This window comes from Rhinatrema bivittatum, chromosome 4 (assembly GCF_901001135.1).
Source record: "Rhinatrema bivittatum chromosome 4, aRhiBiv1.1, whole genome shotgun sequence".
Lineage (NCBI taxonomy): Eukaryota > Metazoa > Chordata > Amphibia > Gymnophiona > Rhinatrematidae > Rhinatrema > Rhinatrema bivittatum.
The window spans coordinates 61,281,069-61,299,663 of NC_042618.1; the positions used below are offsets into that span (position 1 = coordinate 61,281,069).

At 42.5% G+C, this 18,595-nt stretch overlaps 1 protein-coding gene across 3 annotated transcripts in view; it reads right to left on the bottom strand.

Moving 5' to 3' along the window:
- DAAM1 (dishevelled associated activator of morphogenesis 1) overlaps positions 1–18,595 on the bottom strand; it is a 323,492-nt gene that overhangs the window by 89,116 nt on the left and 215,781 nt on the right. For all 3 annotated transcript variants that reach the window (XM_029598201.1, XM_029598202.1, XM_029598200.1), the window contains exons 5-9: positions 7,727–7,821; positions 3,949–4,282; positions 1,634–1,744; positions 1,130–1,233; positions 250–316 (exon numbers count right to left, since the gene is read on the bottom strand). In XM_029598201.1, the coding sequence (XP_029454061.1) occupies positions 250–316; positions 1,130–1,233; positions 1,634–1,744; positions 3,949–4,282; positions 7,727–7,821 (711 nt within the window). The remainder of the gene's footprint in view (positions 1–249; positions 317–1,129; positions 1,234–1,633; positions 1,745–3,948; positions 4,283–7,726; positions 7,822–18,595) is intronic.

Below are 18,595 nucleotides of genomic sequence, written 5' to 3' on the forward strand. Positions count from 1 at the left end.
GATTTCTCAATGAATATGCATGAGATATATTTGCATACTATGGAGGTTGTGCATGCTAATGTACCTCATGCATATTCATCGTGAACATGCTAAAACCAGACTTGTTTTTGGCACTCCAGGTCTGAGGTTGTCTCCCCTGACATAAGTCATGGAGGTCACAGCAGCTGTGACTGTGTGGAGTTGGAACATTCATGGACTCAGGGGCTAGTGACGTCATTAGTGCAAGTCTAGATTTCTTAGCATACGCACCAGGTCAAATCTTTTGGCAAATTCCAGTTCATCTTCGTTTCTGAGCATTTCGAAAAAATCTAAATGTCTACCAACAAACAAAAAAAAAAATGGAGTTTAAAAATGTATTTTATTTAACATTCCTTGCTATTATCTCTGTGGTGTTCTTGCTTTGTAGTTTATGTTACACAACTGCATTTTGGCACACCCATGATACAAAGAATAAAAATAAAAATTACATAATCTTATGTTTGTTTTCAAAGCTAGTTGAGAAGTTTCAAACACACTGCAAGCATCAAAGGGGCAATTTTCAGACAGTCCTTGCTGGGACAAAGGCTGTGTGCACTTTTTAACTGTGGATTTTGCACCAATTCCCAAAGTGAAAGGGCATGCACACTTTCCCTTTTAAACCTGCTTGCATGTATGTTTCCACCCCTGGACCCAAACACACCACTGGTAATGCCACCTCTTAATGGCTGCTAAAGTTACATGCGCTGCAGGACAGCAAGCTTCAGAAAGTTGATTAACATGGGCAAAACCCTTCTTACCCCACAGAAACCTCTCCGACCACGCACTCTGGGTTTAAGGAGACAACTGCACTGCCACACTGTGCTGAGTATAAGTCACAGCACGAGGAGGCTTCCCAATTCACCATTTTCCCGGTGCGGGAAAATGGTGCCTCCTTTCTCCCATCTGTCTTCCCAAAGACAGATGGGAGAAAGGAGGCAGACCAGCTCTGCTTAACCAGATAAACCAGCAGCATCTGTATGAGCATGTCTGCACTCAGTCCTGAATGACAGATTTTGCATCGCAACTACCTACATCATTTACTTTCAGCACAAGGCTGAGTGAATGCTAAAAACATGCAGTGAGAAGGGAGAATCAAAAAGGTTCAACTCACCTGTCTAATGTGGAATTTTCATGTTCTCTTAGTTTATCAATAACTGGTTGAATTCCTAACATCAGAAACTCGTATCGAAGGTGAAGCCTGAAGTCTAGGCTTTCCTGAAATAGGCACAAAAATGTGAGCACTAGGGAGTATTTTTCGTGTATTGCTGAGGTAGGGAAGAGTTCTTGGATCTTACCCTTTTGTTATGATTCTACACCAATTTTTTTTTAAGCCGTTATATGTTGATTTAAATTTCTTATTCAAAAAGCTGGGCAATAAAAAAAAATCATAGTAATAGCAACAACCTAAAGATGTGCGCTATTGTACGGATTCTTAGAGACAGCTGACATTTAAGACTGCAAATCAGGATACTTCAGGACTCTTTCAAGGCCCATCAGAATAATTTTTAATTCAGGCTTCTCCCTCCATCTGACAGATTGTAGCAGAAGCTATGTTTGGAGGACTTTATTACCTGCATTGGCAAAATTTAATGAAAACCAAAATGCAAACACTCACCACCCCTGCTCCTTGGCTTAGGACCGCATTAATGAATGACATGATGGCAGTCTTGAGGTTCACTTCATCCCTGTATCTTCCTGTGCTCCTATCCAAATCATTAATCAGCGTCTGACGAAGGTACAACAGAAAGCGCATGTATTGTGAAGAGTGGATCAACAAATATTGGCGCAATCTCATTACTGACACACCCGTTCCACTTATCCGCTAGCTTTATTCATATTTCACTTTTAAAAGAACCTGCTAGTTTTGAATATTTTAGAAAGATAGAACCTTAAAATCAATGCTCTGTCTGAACAATTTTCCCAAGGGAAGCCAATTTAAAAGTCACAACAAACGTAGGGGGGGCCAATTTTTCAAATTATTTTAACGTGCAGTGTTAGTAAAATAGGCCCCTTTGAGAGTAATATGGGGCCTAAGGCCTAACAATGCGTGTAAACACGCTTTAATTCAATTTGACAAATAGGCTCCCACAGTAGCAGATGTACAGTATTTTGTAGTTTTGCATGACTCCTACGATGAAACAAACATTCAAAAGGGATTTATTTATTAGAAGAGAAAATATGGTTAAACAAGTAAATTCCCATCCCATCCCCTCTGTGCTTTAGTGCAGTGTATGTCAGAGGTCCAGAATCAGAAGCAACCTTGGCACTTTCACACATTGGCAGTCAAACAGCAGAGGGGTGAGGGGCTCATATTATCCTCCAACACCCCTCCCTCTTCTGCCAGGACCAGAAGCGGATAAGCAGCGATCCAAGAGGCAGCCACACTACGAACTGCAGAGTTTGTGCCATTCTGCACATCAGCAGATAGATGGATAATACTGAGCAAGTAATGTCCCTATTTAATTAGGGATAGGACAATGTTTGAACTGCAAAGATCAAACAGGAAAATGGGTTTACCACCTCATTTATAGACTGAAAAGGTCCAGTTGGGGACAGAGTCAAAATAGACTCTCCCCTGAAAATACCTACATAAAACCTTACTTTTCTGGACAGTGATTCTCGAGATCAAAAACTTGGCCTCTCTGTATATAGAGGAATCACACCAAATACGGCTATCCAATGTGTGTGTGTATATATGTGTGTGTGTGTGTATATATATACACACACATATATACATACACACACACACATATATATACACACACACACATTAGGTGCAGCTCTTCTGAGGGCCAGCTCAGATATTTCACTTAAGTCATATTTCGCTTTTAAGTCAGACAGAAGCAGGACTGCCATGGCTGGCTCAGCCCTGGCTGTCTGTGGACGGCGAATGACATTTAGTTAACAGCCCGAGCCAGAGGTATTTGACTTAAATCTCTAACTCTGGCAGCAGAGAGCACTTACCACTGGGCCGTTTCCCATTTCAGGTCCATGCAAATAGAAATCCTCGGATAATTACCAATTTGAACAGGGTCTATGTGAATTGATCAAAATTCAAATTACAACACAAAAGACACAGTGGGGCCGATGCAATACAGTGCGCTCAGCCGAGCGCACTGTATAACCCACAGATGGCCGCGGGTTCTGTAGGCACAACCTAATCCCCTTAGGCAATAAAGGGATTAGGGAACACACGGCAAAACTAATAGCGCTCATCATATGCAAATGCATGTTGAGGAGGCTATTAGTTACTCACCCGAAATGCAAAAAAAAAAAAAATGTGCATCCAATATGTACAGTTTGCACTCAGAAATTAACGTCTGCCCGGAGCAGGTATTAATTTCTGAGCACTCCCAAATGTTGTACAGAAAAGCAGCGATATTAAGTAGGAGGAACGAAAAGTTCAAAAAAGAAAAGTTTTTAAAAGAGTGCTGGTGGTCAGGTTTGGGAAACGGACGCTCGGTTAACAAGCATCTGTTTACCGAACCCGTGGCTATGCGCTGATTAGGAAACGGATGCCGATAAATTCAGCGTCCATTTTCTTAACTGGAGGATGGCTGCGTGTGCCAGCTGTCAAGGAGGCGCTAGGGGCACGCAAGCGACCCTAGCGCCTCCTTGACAACGCGACCCCTAATTTAAATACTGCATAGCACCCCCAGGAGAGGGGCCTGGGGGCGCGTTAGGAAAGTGGGTGCTGAACACTCAGTACCCGCTTTCTGTGGGGTTTTTGGGGGGTTTTTTTGCGCATTGGGCCCCAGTGGGAGTAAAGGCATGCTAGGTAATAGCAAACAATTTGCTGCAACCTACTTCACATAGTAAAAGAGGCAACGATCAGTGCAGCATAAACAAGGAAGACCAACTTTGCTTTACAACAGAACCCATGGGAAGGCGTTACTCAAAGTTCCATCAGCATGAACAGGGGTACAATACCTGGAAGCGAGTCCGCTCACTGGCATACTTCTGGTAGTGCAGCATGCCCTCCAGTACCTTCCTGTGACCTCCAGGAACCAGGCACACAGCGCCCAGGATTTCCAGCACTGCCACCTTCGTCTTTATGTTTTCTGTGCTCAGACTCTGAGCGATTACGTTAATACTCTCCGAGTGGGCCAGCACATGAGCCCGTCCCTGAGAGTTGTTCATCAGTGCTTTGATGCAGCCAATGAGAGAGGTATGTATTTGAGACTCCGAGGTCTCGTAGTCCATGCTTTTTAGGAAGTTTAGAATACATGTCAGGCCATCCAAGTCGATAAATCTGGTCACAAACCTGGAGACGAGAACATTTTATTTAAGTGCACTGGATACAATTGCTTGATCTTACATGCCATGGAAAACACAGCCTTATAGGCAAGGCAAGGAAAATGCTTCGCTATCGAGAGAATAAAGATAGTAAAGGGGTAAAGGCGTTAATGATACATAGAAAAAACATATTTGCTAAAACATTCTTCAACATATAACTATTTCTTTCTTTCTTTTTTTTTTTTAACTTTTGATGTATAAAATTGGTTTTGTTTTCAGATGCAATTCGGCCTTCATAAAAAACAATTTTCAGGTTCATATGTACAGTATAGGACTTCTCAGGAACACTATCTGGGATAGTGAGAAGGACATTTTCAAAGGGGGGTTCGCATATAAAAATACTAGAGGTAGTAGCATGCACTCAGGTATATGCTATTTTATAAATGTCGCGAGTATGCGCACGGATTTTCTATTTCGCATGTACATTTTACCAGGGGGGGAAAAAAGGGGCAGGCTAGGGGCGTCCCAGGGCAGGATAGTTCTATTTTGTAAAAGATATAGGCGTGTACATTACCAAACATTTTGGTATATTTGAACACCTGCTGACATAAGCACGTGAAACTGGACTTGTCTGTTGTGTATGGTTTTTAGGTGGTGGTGGTGGTGGTGGTGGGGGGGGGGGGGGGGGGGGGAGTGCGGGGGAGTCAAGGTGAATGGACTCAGTAAACTGGCAAAGGTATTGGCAAATGCGCTTTCAAGGAAACGTGCAAGTTCTCAAAACGGCATATGCGTATACTTTATAAAATACCTGCCTCTGGGTATAAACTGAAGGCAGGTATTATGCGTGCATGTTATACTCTTTGATGTGTCTAAAACATATGCACGCATGTTTACAAAACAGATAGAGAAAGTAAGCACTTTCATCGTGTTGGAAATATTCCTGCGTACTGAAACATACATGCATCCTTTTAGAGCAGAAATGCATGGTATTTTATAAACTATGCGGCTCCCACAGCATAGTTTATAGGGTTCTGGTATTAATCTCAACACAGCCACTCACATGTATAAATGCTGTACTGTGGATGGGTTAGAAAGTTAAAGGATTTTTTTTTTTTTTTTTTAAACGTGTGCAACTTTTTAAAAATTCAACACGTGTGTAAAATAGCATGTATGTGAGTATATACTATTTTAGAAACCTCAACATATATGCTTAAATCAGGCTTCTGTGAGTAAATTTATGCCTGTAATGAAGGGGTGGGCCAGGGGCATTCTGGGAAGAGGCCAATGTTTACATGAGTACACTGCTATTTTATAAGCAATTAACATGTAAATGTGGAAGCTTACTCGTTTGCTCAATACCTGAAGTAATCATTAACATCTTAAAAGTGAAAAAATGACTGGGTGAGGGGTCTGGGTGAAATGGGGGGAGTTCAGGCTGAAGAGCCAGAAGGGTTTTCATGAGCTGCAGATAGGACTGGGTGAACTGGTAGGCTAATTAGTAAAACTGGTTAGTTGAATTCCATATGCATATTATAAAATCATCCAAATAATCGGCCCAATTTTAAAAGGGCCCCGTGCATAAAAACGGGGCGTTCCGCGCGTGGCTGGGCTTTGAGAACAGGCCCGGCCACACATGTAATCATTATGCGCAGAAGTGCTGGGCCCTGCAAAAGGGGCGGACTGGGGTGGCATGATCTAGGCGGGCCGGGACAGCGCCATTAGACCCTGTCCTGGGGAAGCGCATGCCACCAGCTGGATGGTGTGCGTAACCTACTACTGCTCAAAGGAGCAGGTAAGTTCAAAAATAAAAAAAATAGGTTAGGGTAGGTTTAGGGGTCGGGGAGGAGAGGGGAAGAGGTAAGGAAGGGTAGGGTTAGGGATAAGGCTAGGAAAGTTCCCTCCCAGTCCGCTCCTTAACTGGGCGGGAACTGGGGGAGGCCAGATTGTATCGCTGCACATATTTTTCTATAATCCCTCCCCCCTGCGGGCGGAGCAGGCCACCCGCCGGCACGTGCGCACAGACATGAAAATCCGGCGCACGTGTGCGTGCAGGACCAGTATTTTATAATATGTGCACGTCGATGTATGTATGTTATAAAATAGCTAAATAATCAAATACTATGAAGCAACTACCTCTCCTGAATTAAACACAAACCAAGGAGAGAGGAGATTCAACTCGCTTACCAAATCTAAACAACAGATCTCTATAAACTTGTTATCCAACAATTAAATTCCCGGCAAATGACAATATCATAAAGATTGTTGCTCTAATGTTGTAATCTGCAGCCTCTCACCGCGCAATGGGTCGCAGGCTGGTATCAGCTTACAGAGCTTGATTTAATATAATCATTTATTGTCATTTGTCCACCCCCCAAAATACCTTTATTCAATAACCAATCCTATAGACCTATTATTAATCACTCCAAATATAAACTTTAACTGAACGAAAGCGTTCTTTGAGAATCAAATTCATCACAAATTGGAATACTTAGCCATAAGTTTTCATCGAGCAGCTACATTGCTTTGCTGTTCAATTGGGATGTTGAAATTGAACAGCAAAGCAATGTAGCTGCTCGATGAAAACTTATGGCTAAGTATTCCAATTTGTGATGAATTTGATTCTCAAAGAACGCTTTCGTTCAGTTAAAGTTTATATTTGGAGTGATTAATAATAGGTCTATAGGATTGGTTATTGAATAAAGGTATTTTGGGGGGTGGACAAATGACAATAAATGATTATATTAAATCAAGCTCTGTAAGCTGATACCAGCCTGCGACCCATTGCGCGGTGAGAGGCTGCAGATTACAACATTAGAGCAACAATCTTTATGATATTGTCATTTGCCGGGAATTTAATTGTTGGATACAAGTTTATAGAGATCTGTTGTTTAGATTTGGTAAGCGAGTTGAATCTCCTCTCTCCTTGGTTTGTGTTATAAAATAGCCGCATCCATGTGCGTGCGTGCGCTGGGAACCGCATGCTCCTTTCAAAAATCGATCCCCATGTGTGCTCCATAAAGCCCCCCTCCCCCCCCCAGGACATGACCTATACAATGTGAAGAAGCAGAATCAGTTCTTTTTACAAAGTATTCAGGATTAGACTCCTAGCTTTACTAGACAGACCTCGAATCTAAGTTCACACTTTATATTTCTGCACACTGTATCTCCAAATAAGAGGTCACTAGAGACTTTATCCATGCTGAAACTTCAGGCAGGGATGGAAATATTGTTTTAAAAAGTATCCGTTATCAAAATTATAATGGTTAGTGGTTTAACTTAACATTTTTGGAAAACGGAAAGCCATCCAAGTGTGTTAATCCCATCTTGCCCACCTTTTCTCTCAATTCGCTAAAAACTGGGGCAAAATACACAATTTATCATCGATCTGGTGTAAGAAGAAGAGGTGGTGAAAACCCTGCAGCTACCGTGTGCACAGAAAGGAAAACCAGGTAGTAACCAATAAGATAATTGCCTCATAGGTTTTGTCCTTAGCGCCGTCTTCAGACTTTCTATGGTTTTGTTTCTCTCTTCTTCATCTTCTTTCTCCAGAGCCAACAGTGTCTTTCTCTGTAAGCAGAAACAGGAAGAATTATTCTCCAGCTTTTCCCTTTTTCTCCTGGGCTACTACGTCACCATAAAAATGTTTTTAAAAAAAGGTATCATCTTTCTAAAGCAGGGGCGAGCAAACTGGGGGTGCAGCCCTCCCAAGGGGGGGGGGGGGGCTTGAACAATCTTGAAAGGGGGTACACACTGGCTGCCCTATCAGGGAAGGAAAAAAATGGTTACTCTGTCGAGTCTTTGTGCCATGGCTGCATTGCAAGCTCAGGGGGGGGGGGGGTGGGAAGTGCCAGAACGTAGTGGGCATCACTGAAATCTTAGGCATGCATCTTTTGGTGGGACGAGGAGAGGAGCTGCTTACTCTGTCACAGAACTGGACCATAGCAAAGCCACAGAGATGTTCCTCGGCTCAGAAAGAGCTACCCCACCCCTCAGAGCCCAGCCCGGGAGGAGGTCCTACTGCTGCTGGGTCCCTAACCCAGGGAAAAGAGTTGCTGGTACCCGCTTAAGGGAAAAGAAATGGTCAGACTGGGGAGGGGAATGGGCAAGGAGGCCAGGGAGAATGAGGAAGCGGAGGGGAGAGATGTAGAAGGAAGGGAAGGGAGAATAAAGGCAGAGTATAAAAAATGTAAGTAAATCAAAATATAAGAAAATAAAAAAAAAAAAGATGAGCAAACAGAAAAATAAAAAAAATAAAAAAAAAAAAAGAGGGAAAAAGGAAAAAGAAATTGTTTGATCAGGATGAGATGGAGTTTTTCTCAGCTCATAAAAAGATTTGGTTGGCTCCTAAGTTCTTTTTAGATTATTTTTTTCTTTTAAAATTTCCAGCCCTTACCATCCTGGTATGTGGAGTTTGTGTCTCTGAGCTTGGCTGGTGTGCTTTGGTCCAGGCGTGTGGTCTGTGTCTCTGGGTGTGACTCGGTCTGTCTGCCTGGGTGTGTTGTGTCTATGATTCTCTCTCGGTCTGTGTTTCTCTGTCTAGGTGTGGTATATATATGTCTGTTTCTCTGTGCCTAGCTGGGGTGTTGGGTTGCTGTGTCTGTCTGGATATCTGTTTTGCTCTGTGTTGGTCTGGGTATGAGGTATTTGTTTCTCTCTACCTGGGTATACACTACCTGCCCTCTCTGTGCGTGCGAGCGTGTGTGTGTGTGAGCGTATGTCCTTTTACTCCTTTCAACAACTTTAAGAGAAACAAAATGGGGGTTTTGTGCCACTGACAGTGTGGCAGCCTGGTGAATACCCTTGTCTATATTATATAGACAGGGATCCATCTTGGGGGAACCCAACCAATTGCATGAATGGAAGGGGAGCCACACAGCTCAAAAACTATGCTCACCCCCAGGGCCGGTGCTAGCTTTTTTTTGCTGTCCTGTGCGAACAATTATTGTGCTGCCCATCCCCCCCTCCTACATTCAGTCTTTAAGTCTCGCGCCCATCAAAAAAAGCCCAGCTCCCTCCCTCCAGCAATCCATATTTTTCAAAACTATCACCCCCCCCCCCCAAACGGAACCCATGATCAAGGGTAGGGCATTAGATACCCTAAGCAAATCTTACAGCCTTGTGCGCACACACCTACCCTCTACAGATGCCCACACACAATTATGCATTTATAACCAGATTTTACATGAAAAAAGAACTTTCAAAAGTACAGTTCTGAGCAAAATATCACTTACAACATGCATATTACATTTACATGCACTGCTGTGATGCCAACCAGAAAATCCTGCAAAAAAAGACCCTTGGAACTCCTATGGAATTACATTTTTTGTAATGTGTGCTGGGTGTCTGCTGGTCCCCAGAAAGCGATGAATAAATGGAATTACCATTACAATATATTAAACCTCCAATACCAAAACAACCCTAACTGCCAGCACTCAAACAGTAACAATCTTATCTATGAAAAGGTAACACTGCACATATTACACCAGGCCCTAGAACATCAACACGCTTCCTGTTAGGAAAACAGAACAATTCAGACTGCTATAGATCACTACACTTAAATTATATGGTAGCAGAATATCTCATATCAGTCACACATGGAGAACACAGACAGACCCTGGCCAAATACAGAATAAAGAGACCAGGAAGTATCCATGTTCCCCTCAAGACCTGGCTATTCTCTAAAATATATACACCTTACTTCCCCTCTCTCTCTATTGTGTTACCCTTACCCCCCTTCCTATCCCTTTTCCCCCCTCCCTCCTTCCCTTCCCTCTCACCCCTTTTTCTACACAAATGATATATTTTATGTTATTCCCTATCATTGTACATTTTGTAAATATTAGCAACACGTGCTTACAATAATTTAAGAATTAACTTAATTCTTAATTATCCTTCACATTTCCCCCCCTTTCATTTACTCTCTTGTTAATATGTTATTTTATATTATGTTCTTCTTTATATTTCTCCTTCCTTTTAATTACTTCTCTTGTTAATATGTTATTTATGTTTTTATGTTAAACTTGTTCGATGTAAAGCGCCATCCCAGGCACTAGTTTATGTTACGCTGTGAACCGATGTGATATCACTGATGAATGTCGGTATATAAAATCGTTAAATAAATAAAATAAAAATACTGAACTGGAACCCACAACAAGCCAGCCTCTATATACAGAGCAACAATGGAAAAACAGAAACATTACCATTCTTCATAAAACATTAAAAAATATCGAGAAATATAAAACATTCATAATAGTAATAAAAAGAATAAATATTTCAAACCAGTTAAATAGAATATCCAAAATTTCCCAAACACCAATAAAATATTTCAAAATATCTGATGAATAAAAAAATCCAATTAAAATATGTTCTAATATTTCCTAAAAAAGCAAAATATTTCAAAACAGTAGAACATAAATTACACTCAATAATTAAAACTAATAAGGATTAAAAAAAATCTCCTGCTCCCCACACATGGGATCTTTTGATTTCAAGTCACCTTGAGATTGTTGTGGTTTGGGAAGGTAGGGCCACACAAACTTTATCTTCACACACACAAATTCACTCTCTCACACACCATCTCTTATGTACATGCCTATGCTCTCACATACACTTGCTCTCTTTCCCTCACAGACACATTGTGTGTGTGTGTGTGAGCATGCCTGTGAGAACCTATGTGTGATACATAGGCTCTCAGAGGTGCGCACACACACGCACTTGCACACAGACATACACACATACACAAGCTCTGACAGACATACATTCAAGCTCACACAGAAAAAGACATATGCAGTCAAGCTGTCACAGACAAAAACACACATGCACACACAGCTCTCACATATACACAGACATATACAAGACTTGGTTATTCAAACAAGCATTCCCGTAGAGCTAAGATCAGAAAGAAAGACATTCACACATTATCCGCTTCCCCAGCATATATCACATAACCTTGTTATTCAACCATGTTATTTTTCTTATTAACTCTCATGTTATTTATTAACTGTTTAGCATTGTTATATACTATTCTGTTACTTGGATTAATTATGTTCATTGTAAACCGCTAATTGAAGCGATAGTTACTGTTCACTGTAAACCGGGGTGATATGTATATTATACAGGAACCACAGGTATATAAATCCTTAAATAAATAAATACACACATGAACACAAGATCTGACACATTCAGTCAAGTTCTCACACAAACACAAGCTGACAAACACATGAACTCAAGCTCTCAGACAGATACACACACATTCACATAAGCTCTGACAGACACCCTCAAGCTCTCGCACATACACATACACGCAGCTTCCTTTTTCCAGGCCACGGTGGATGAGCTCCACCAGGGCCCTGCCAGCCTCCTTCTCCCTTAACTTCAGGCCGTGGTGGGATAAGCTCCACCAGGGCCCCACAGGCCAGTGGTGTAGTCAGAACTGAGTTTTTGGGTGGGCCCAAGGTTAACAATGTAATCCGCTTTGAAGTGCGAAAAGTGGAATATAAAAATCAAAATAAATAAAAACAAGGGTGGGCAGTATGCATACAGGTCTGAACCCTCCTAGTTGTACTCTTATTGATAAATAATGCCTTAGCATGCATCTTACAATGGGTTCCTAAGTAGTCCACAACAAACCTTATCCATCATGACTGAAACTTTCTAGAATATTTTAACTCTTATTTCAAGCACTTCCCAACATTACAAATTATTTATTAATCTGTATCTATTTAATTAATTGCAATACGTATAAATTAACAAGAATATCAGGTAAAAAGCAAAGAACACAAACATCAGATCCAATCAATTATGTCATAAAATAAATATCAATATTCTCTCTCAAACCCTCTTTCCAGAAAGGCAGAGATAACCATAACTACAATAAAACAGAAATAATCATGAGAATGGGTGCAGAACAAAACTACACCAGTTCACATTATAACCCAACATGAAAAAAAAAAAAAAAGCTATATTCAAATTCTGGGGTCCCCTCACAAAAAAGGCCCCTTCCACTGCTAAACATTCTGGGGTACATTTTAAAAAAGAGCGCGCATGCGCAAACACTAGGCGCAAACAAAAGTACGCCGGATTTTATAAGATACGTGCGTATCTTATAAAATCTGGGGGTCGGCGCGCGCAAGGGGGTGCACATTTGTGCAACTGGTGAGCGCCGAGCGCAGAGCCCTGCGCGCGCCGCCCGTTCCCTCCAAGGCCGCTCTGAAATCGGAGCGGCCTCGGAGGGAACTTTCCTTCCACCTCCCTGCACGTTCCCCTCCCTTCCCCTACCTAACCCACCCCCCCAGCCCTATCTAACCCCCCCCACCTTTATTCCAAAAGTTACTACTGCCTCCGGGCAGTAGTAACTTATGCGCGCCGGCTGTCTTCTGGCGCGGCAGGCCCCGACACAGGCCATTGTGTCGGGGCACTTGGCCACGCCCCCAGACCGAAACCACACCCCCTAGCCACGCCCCCGACCGCCCCTTTTTGCAAGCCCCGGGACTTATGCGTGTCCCGGGATTTGCACGCGCCGCCGAGCCTATGCAAAATAGGCTTGGCGCGCGCAGGGGCCTTATGCGCATACCTTATGCGCGTAACCCTTTTAAAATCCGGCCCTCTGTGAAGTAACACAAACCCCTGCAAAAAAAAAAACCAAACAACAAAAAAACAAGGCACCTAGAACCTTGCCATACCATATCATAACAGAACTGGCTCTCCGGACTCAAATAGCCGCAACCTTATGAAAAAGAAGGAATGCATACACTACACCAGGCCCTAAAACATTAATACACCGCCTACTGGGATAACAGAACATGCCAGACTGCCACAAATCTCTACAGAGAAACTACACGCTAGTAGTAATACTGCACCTCAGTCACACTCAGGCAGAACACAGACTGACCCTTACCTTATACAGAAATAAGGGACTACAATTTAGAAATAGAAACATGCAAACAAAACCAAAATAGAAAGCCTGAGAAACCAGACTCTGAACAATGGAAGGCTAAAGATGAAAATACAAAATTATAAGAAATACACATTCCCAAAGATGGCATATTCCAATTGCTAAAGTGTCACAACATATTTTTTTATTTTTCTAATCAGTTGGCCCAGGTCTCTTTTTCCCACTTTCCCCTTTGTCAGTCTTTTCCTAATTCTTTCTCCAGGGTCACTCTTTTCTTTCTGCTTCTTCTCTCTATTTTCTTCCCTTCCTCCCTCTCTCAGACACACAAAGGATCATGCTTTCTCTCAAAGACTCCTTTATACACACAAGCTGTCACTCTCACATGTTCTACCACACACATACCCAGGCACCCATTCTCCTATACTCTCATGCATGCACCGGAGCTCACTGCCAAACCCCTTCTTCGCTGCCATGGAGATGGGCCTCCATGGTGGCCTTGCTTCAGCGGGTCTCTTTGCCTCCACAGGGACAGGTTCCCGTTTCAGCCTTGCCCTATCTCGTCACGCACTAGATCTAGTCACCCACCCGACAGATCCTCTCCCAGAAAACCTTGGATTTAGATCCTCTCCCAGAAAACCCTGATTTCCCCCCAGGCGGGGCGGTTAGTCATTCTTTCCCCCTACCCATCTCAAACCACTTATATCTGGATTTAGATTTTTCTGCATTATTTGATCCCAGACCCTATAACTGTCCTTCTACTTTATTTTATTTCATCAATCTGCATTCATGTTGGATGCAGGTTTCTCCTCCTTTGTCCTAATAAGACAAAGGTCCTCAATTGCTCGCATCCTTTATCAATTGTTAATTCTCCCATTTGCCATTGCAATTATTCCGTTCAATTATCCGTTCAGTTCGCCCGGTTTTTCCCAGTTCTATGTAACCTCCTGCTTTTGTTCTATGTAATGCCCTGTGCAACATTGTTCTATGTAATGCCTTGGGCTGTTCTGTTGTTACATGTACACAGATTTGATATGTTCTCTTTCAACATGAAGGTCGCTATAAAAAAGTTCAAAATAAATAAATTAAATAAAATCTTTGCTGCCACAGGACGGGCTCCTGTGGTGGCCTTGCTTCGGTGGGTCTTCCTTGCTACCACAGGGACGGGCTCCTGTGGTGGCCTTGCTTCGGTGGGTCTTCTTTGCTACCACAGGGACGGGCTCCTGTGGTGGCCATGCTTCGGTGGGTCTTCTTCGCCACCCTGCGGCCTCTCCTGCTGCCGCCCCCAACTCTCATGGTAAGTCCCAAACCCAAGCAGCATTAGTAATGAAAGTCAGCACCAGGCCTGTGAACAATGCAAGTTCCCAGGCCCAGTAGTGGCCCCAATCTCTCCCCATGAAGGGCTTCCTGTTACCACAGAAACTCATGCAAGGGTAGGACCATTGCAGGGGCTGTGAGTGCAAGCTGGCTTGCCAGCTCCATGCTGCATTCTACTACTAAAGCTGCTTCTGGAGCCTGAACAGCACTGAGATACTTGTGAACCCTGCTGAAGGATTCATGACTCCCATTTGAGTCCAACCCACAGTTCGGGAAGCCCTGTTCTAGGTAAATTGACGACCATAACATCTATTTGTAATGTGTGATGTACTTGACTGATACAACACTCTTTGGTTCCCTGTAGCTCACCTATAGCCTTCTGTGTTTGATTGATGTTAAGCGTTCCGTTCTGGGGTGGGTTCAGGAACCCGCTCACCCTAGTGTTGAAAATTGACGGTTGTTCAAAATCAATAAAAACCGTTTAAACACATCTGTGTGTCTTGACATGGACTCTTCTCTTATGTGTGTTTCTAAGTTGCTGTGTGTGTCTTGTACCACTATATAAATAATCAACAGTATGTGCACACACACCATAAATAACATCCTAGGAACATGTCACAGTATAAGGACCATTATACTACTCACATTCACTTCTAAAAATTCTTACATGAATTGTAATGTATGGGCTCTGACATCTATAGCACAGCAAAAAAGGAACGGTATACATAGGAAATGAAATTAGTACTATTGGTCAACATATAACATAATATATTAAATATAACTATATAATAAATAATAGTATTACTAAATTAGGAAGACCCAAGCAAAAATATTCAAATTTATTCAGACAAAAAAGACTTGACAAAAATTAGAAGATTTATAAAATGTTTAAAAATACATAACACCCCATGATATCCCAATATAGCTATACTTTGGCAAACTGTCTGCAACAGAGGAAATTTCTAAAAAATATATATTATACAAAATAGAAACAACAAACTAAGACTTATACAAAACAAAATCTAGTCTTGATGTTTATATAATTCAACACCAAAAAGTGGTAATCAATTGTGTTCAAAACCTAAGTGGAATCTTGTTGGTAAAAGTCCAATATCACAGAGAGCCTTGAACTTCCCTCTTGAGTCATGATGAATGCCAGCCACAAAAGGAAAAAACGAGTTCTCGTATGACTTTTCAGAAAAGACCAAGAGGTGAGAACCCTCCCACGCTTGTGGAATTGAGGCGGGGAGGCGTCTCGCCTTGGCTTCCCGCATCAAGAACCAGATGCCGTCTTCCTGGTGAGGCGCAGCGCCACTGCCCATTCTGGCAAAGAGGCTTGGGGGTTCTTAACTGCCGGCCCCTTCCTTAGGGCCTCCATCTTGCAGGCATGGTGCTGCTGTGTCACTGGAGACATCCGACCACATCTGTAGCAACTGGAGGAGTCATGTCAGTGAGAGAAGACTGCATGGGTATCCGTGATGAATATCAAGCACCTGCAGATACAGATCTTGAAGCTGCTGAGAGAGGACTTTTCAGCCTTGGATTTTCTCCATATTCCTTTTTGATTTCTATTTTCTTTTTTTTGTTAAAACTGAAATATTCTATTTGAGGGGTTGCTGAGGCAGCAACAAAAAAAATAGACGAAAGGAGGCAGCAAAAAAACCAAAAATTGAAAATATTTGAGAGAAACTGGAACTCTAATCTTGTTTGGACAAGGATGCCTGGACTGACAGCATAGACCACACACCACTGCGCAAGTCATAATGACCAATCTGATCTACCAAGCAAACCCCAGACTTAGAATCTGCTATGGCTCTCTCCTAGGGATGTGCACTGATTTATTTTTTTTTGTGTCATTTTCGTTTGGGGTCATTATCTGTTTAATTTTGTTTTTAAAATGGTTCAGGAGGTGTTTATTTCGGTTTCCCTAATTTTGGAGTTAATGCGCACTAATTATAGTTTACCTAATTTCAGAGTTAGTGTGCACTAAAGGGACTTTGTACACGATAAAAGGATGTTATCGTGCACTATGGTTTTCCTATTTACGGACTTAGAGCGCACATTAACCCGTCACTTCCCCTCTCACCAGTTACCCCCCGCAAACACACAGACAGACACCAGGGGAATTAAAAGTATGCCTATCCTAAAATGCCAGGGCAACCTTTCCTAAAATACAAAGGGACTGGCAAAATTTAAAATATGCATTTGCATTACATGCTTTTGCTTATTCTGACTAGAACTTGATGGTATTATTATATCACTTGTTTGCTTACATTTGTTACCAGGCACTGGCCATCCCCCCACAAATATCACCTTGCAACCTTGGCAACACAAACAAGTAACTAAGGAGATAGCCAATGGGAATGCAGAACCATTGGCTCCCCAACAAACCTTTTAACTTATTGAAGGCCCTCGTGAGCCACGAGACACACTCCACTTGTGGTGAAGATGAAGGCCCCGGCGCACCATTCGCAGCAAAGATGAAGGCCCCTGTGTGCCACGGGACGCGCTCTGCTCGCAGCAAAGATGAAGACCCCTGAGTTCTGAGAATGGAGTGTGCTCCACTTGCTGCAAAGATGAAGGTCCCGGTGAGAGTGAATGTGTGTGTGTGTGAGGAGAGGGAGAGGGGTGTGAGAAAGGGGATGGGGTGTGAGAGAGGAGAGGGGAGGGGTGGGGCTGTGAGAGAGGGGAGGTTGAGAGAGCAGGGGGGTGAGGCAGGAGGGTGTGAGAGCGTGCATGGGAGGTGAGAGAGTGGGGGGGATGCTTTAGTGTGGGTGCCAGAGAGAGGGAGCCTATATGAGGAGATTATGAAGGAGTGTGTGTGTGTGTGAGAGATTGGGAGCTCATGTGTATGAAAAAGGGATTGTGTGTGAAGGGATTGTGTATGTGTGAGATGGAGCCTATGTGAAGGGGTGCATAAGAGAGGGACATAGGTAGCCTATGTGAGGATGTATGTGTGAGAGAGAAAGGGAGCTTGTGTGGGTGTGTATGCAAGAGAGAGGGACCCTGTATGAGGGGATGTGTGTGTGCGAGAGAAGGAGGGACAGAGGGAGCCTGTGTGAGGGACAGTACTGAGAATGGAGTCAAATTCTGGGACTGGCGTTAGAGTGGAAGGGGTTGAGCCTAGAGGTGGAGAGGAGAGATACTGGCAGGTGGAGGAGTTGGGGCCTGAGAAGGCAAAGTGGCCAGTGAAGTAGGGAGAGTGAGTGGAAGGAACACAGTGAAATTTTAGGGAAATTCTGCTCAAAATATTTAAAATTCTGCATCTATAAGTAATAACTTTTTTCTGATTTTATTTAAAATATAATTACTTAAAGACTGTCATGTAAATTGTGTTATTTTGACCAATATAAAGTTTGCAGAATTTTAAGTTTTTGTGTGCCGAATTCCTCCAGGAGTACTAGTTGCATCATATGCTTGAAATCAACTTCCTGAGCTGCTGTGTCATACTCTCTCTCTTGCCTTATTTAAACCCTGTCTAAAAAACAATCTTTTTGAGGCTGCTTTTATTCTTAAAGCCTTTTTTTATCCACTGACTTAATAAATGAAATTCTCAAAGTCTCTTTTGCTCCGTGTTTATCTTGATTAGATTGTATGCTCTAACAAGCAGACAGTCTTTTTTTGTACAGTGCTGTGCACATCGAATAGCACTATAGAAGTGTTAAGCAGCAGAAGTAATAGTAGAGGTAAGGAAACATGAGAAGTGATGATGGGGCTGGAGAGAGAAAATCAGAGTGAAAGGGTGCCAAAGAGGAGACGACAGACAGAGGAAGAGACCCAGCAAAGGTGAGATGGAAGGCTGGGGGAGAAAAGAAGGTGAAGGGATGGGCATTTCTTGAATCCTGCTGAAATATTCAAAAGCAAATTCTTTAGACTAGCTAAAAAGAATTTCTAAATGAACCTTTTCAGCAATTCAAGACAACACAGCATACCAAAAACCCTTCTGAAGAGAAAAAGAAAAATGTGTTTTTTAATTTTCAAGTTGTGCATATCAGAAATTAGTTGTTCTCATTCAAGTAGAGCTCTGCTCCAATGCCGCATTCCTCAAAGGGATGCATGCTCCATAGGAAGCTTCCTGATGGACTCCAGCAGGGAACTTAACCTTTTAGATCCTGCTCATTGAAGGAATTATTT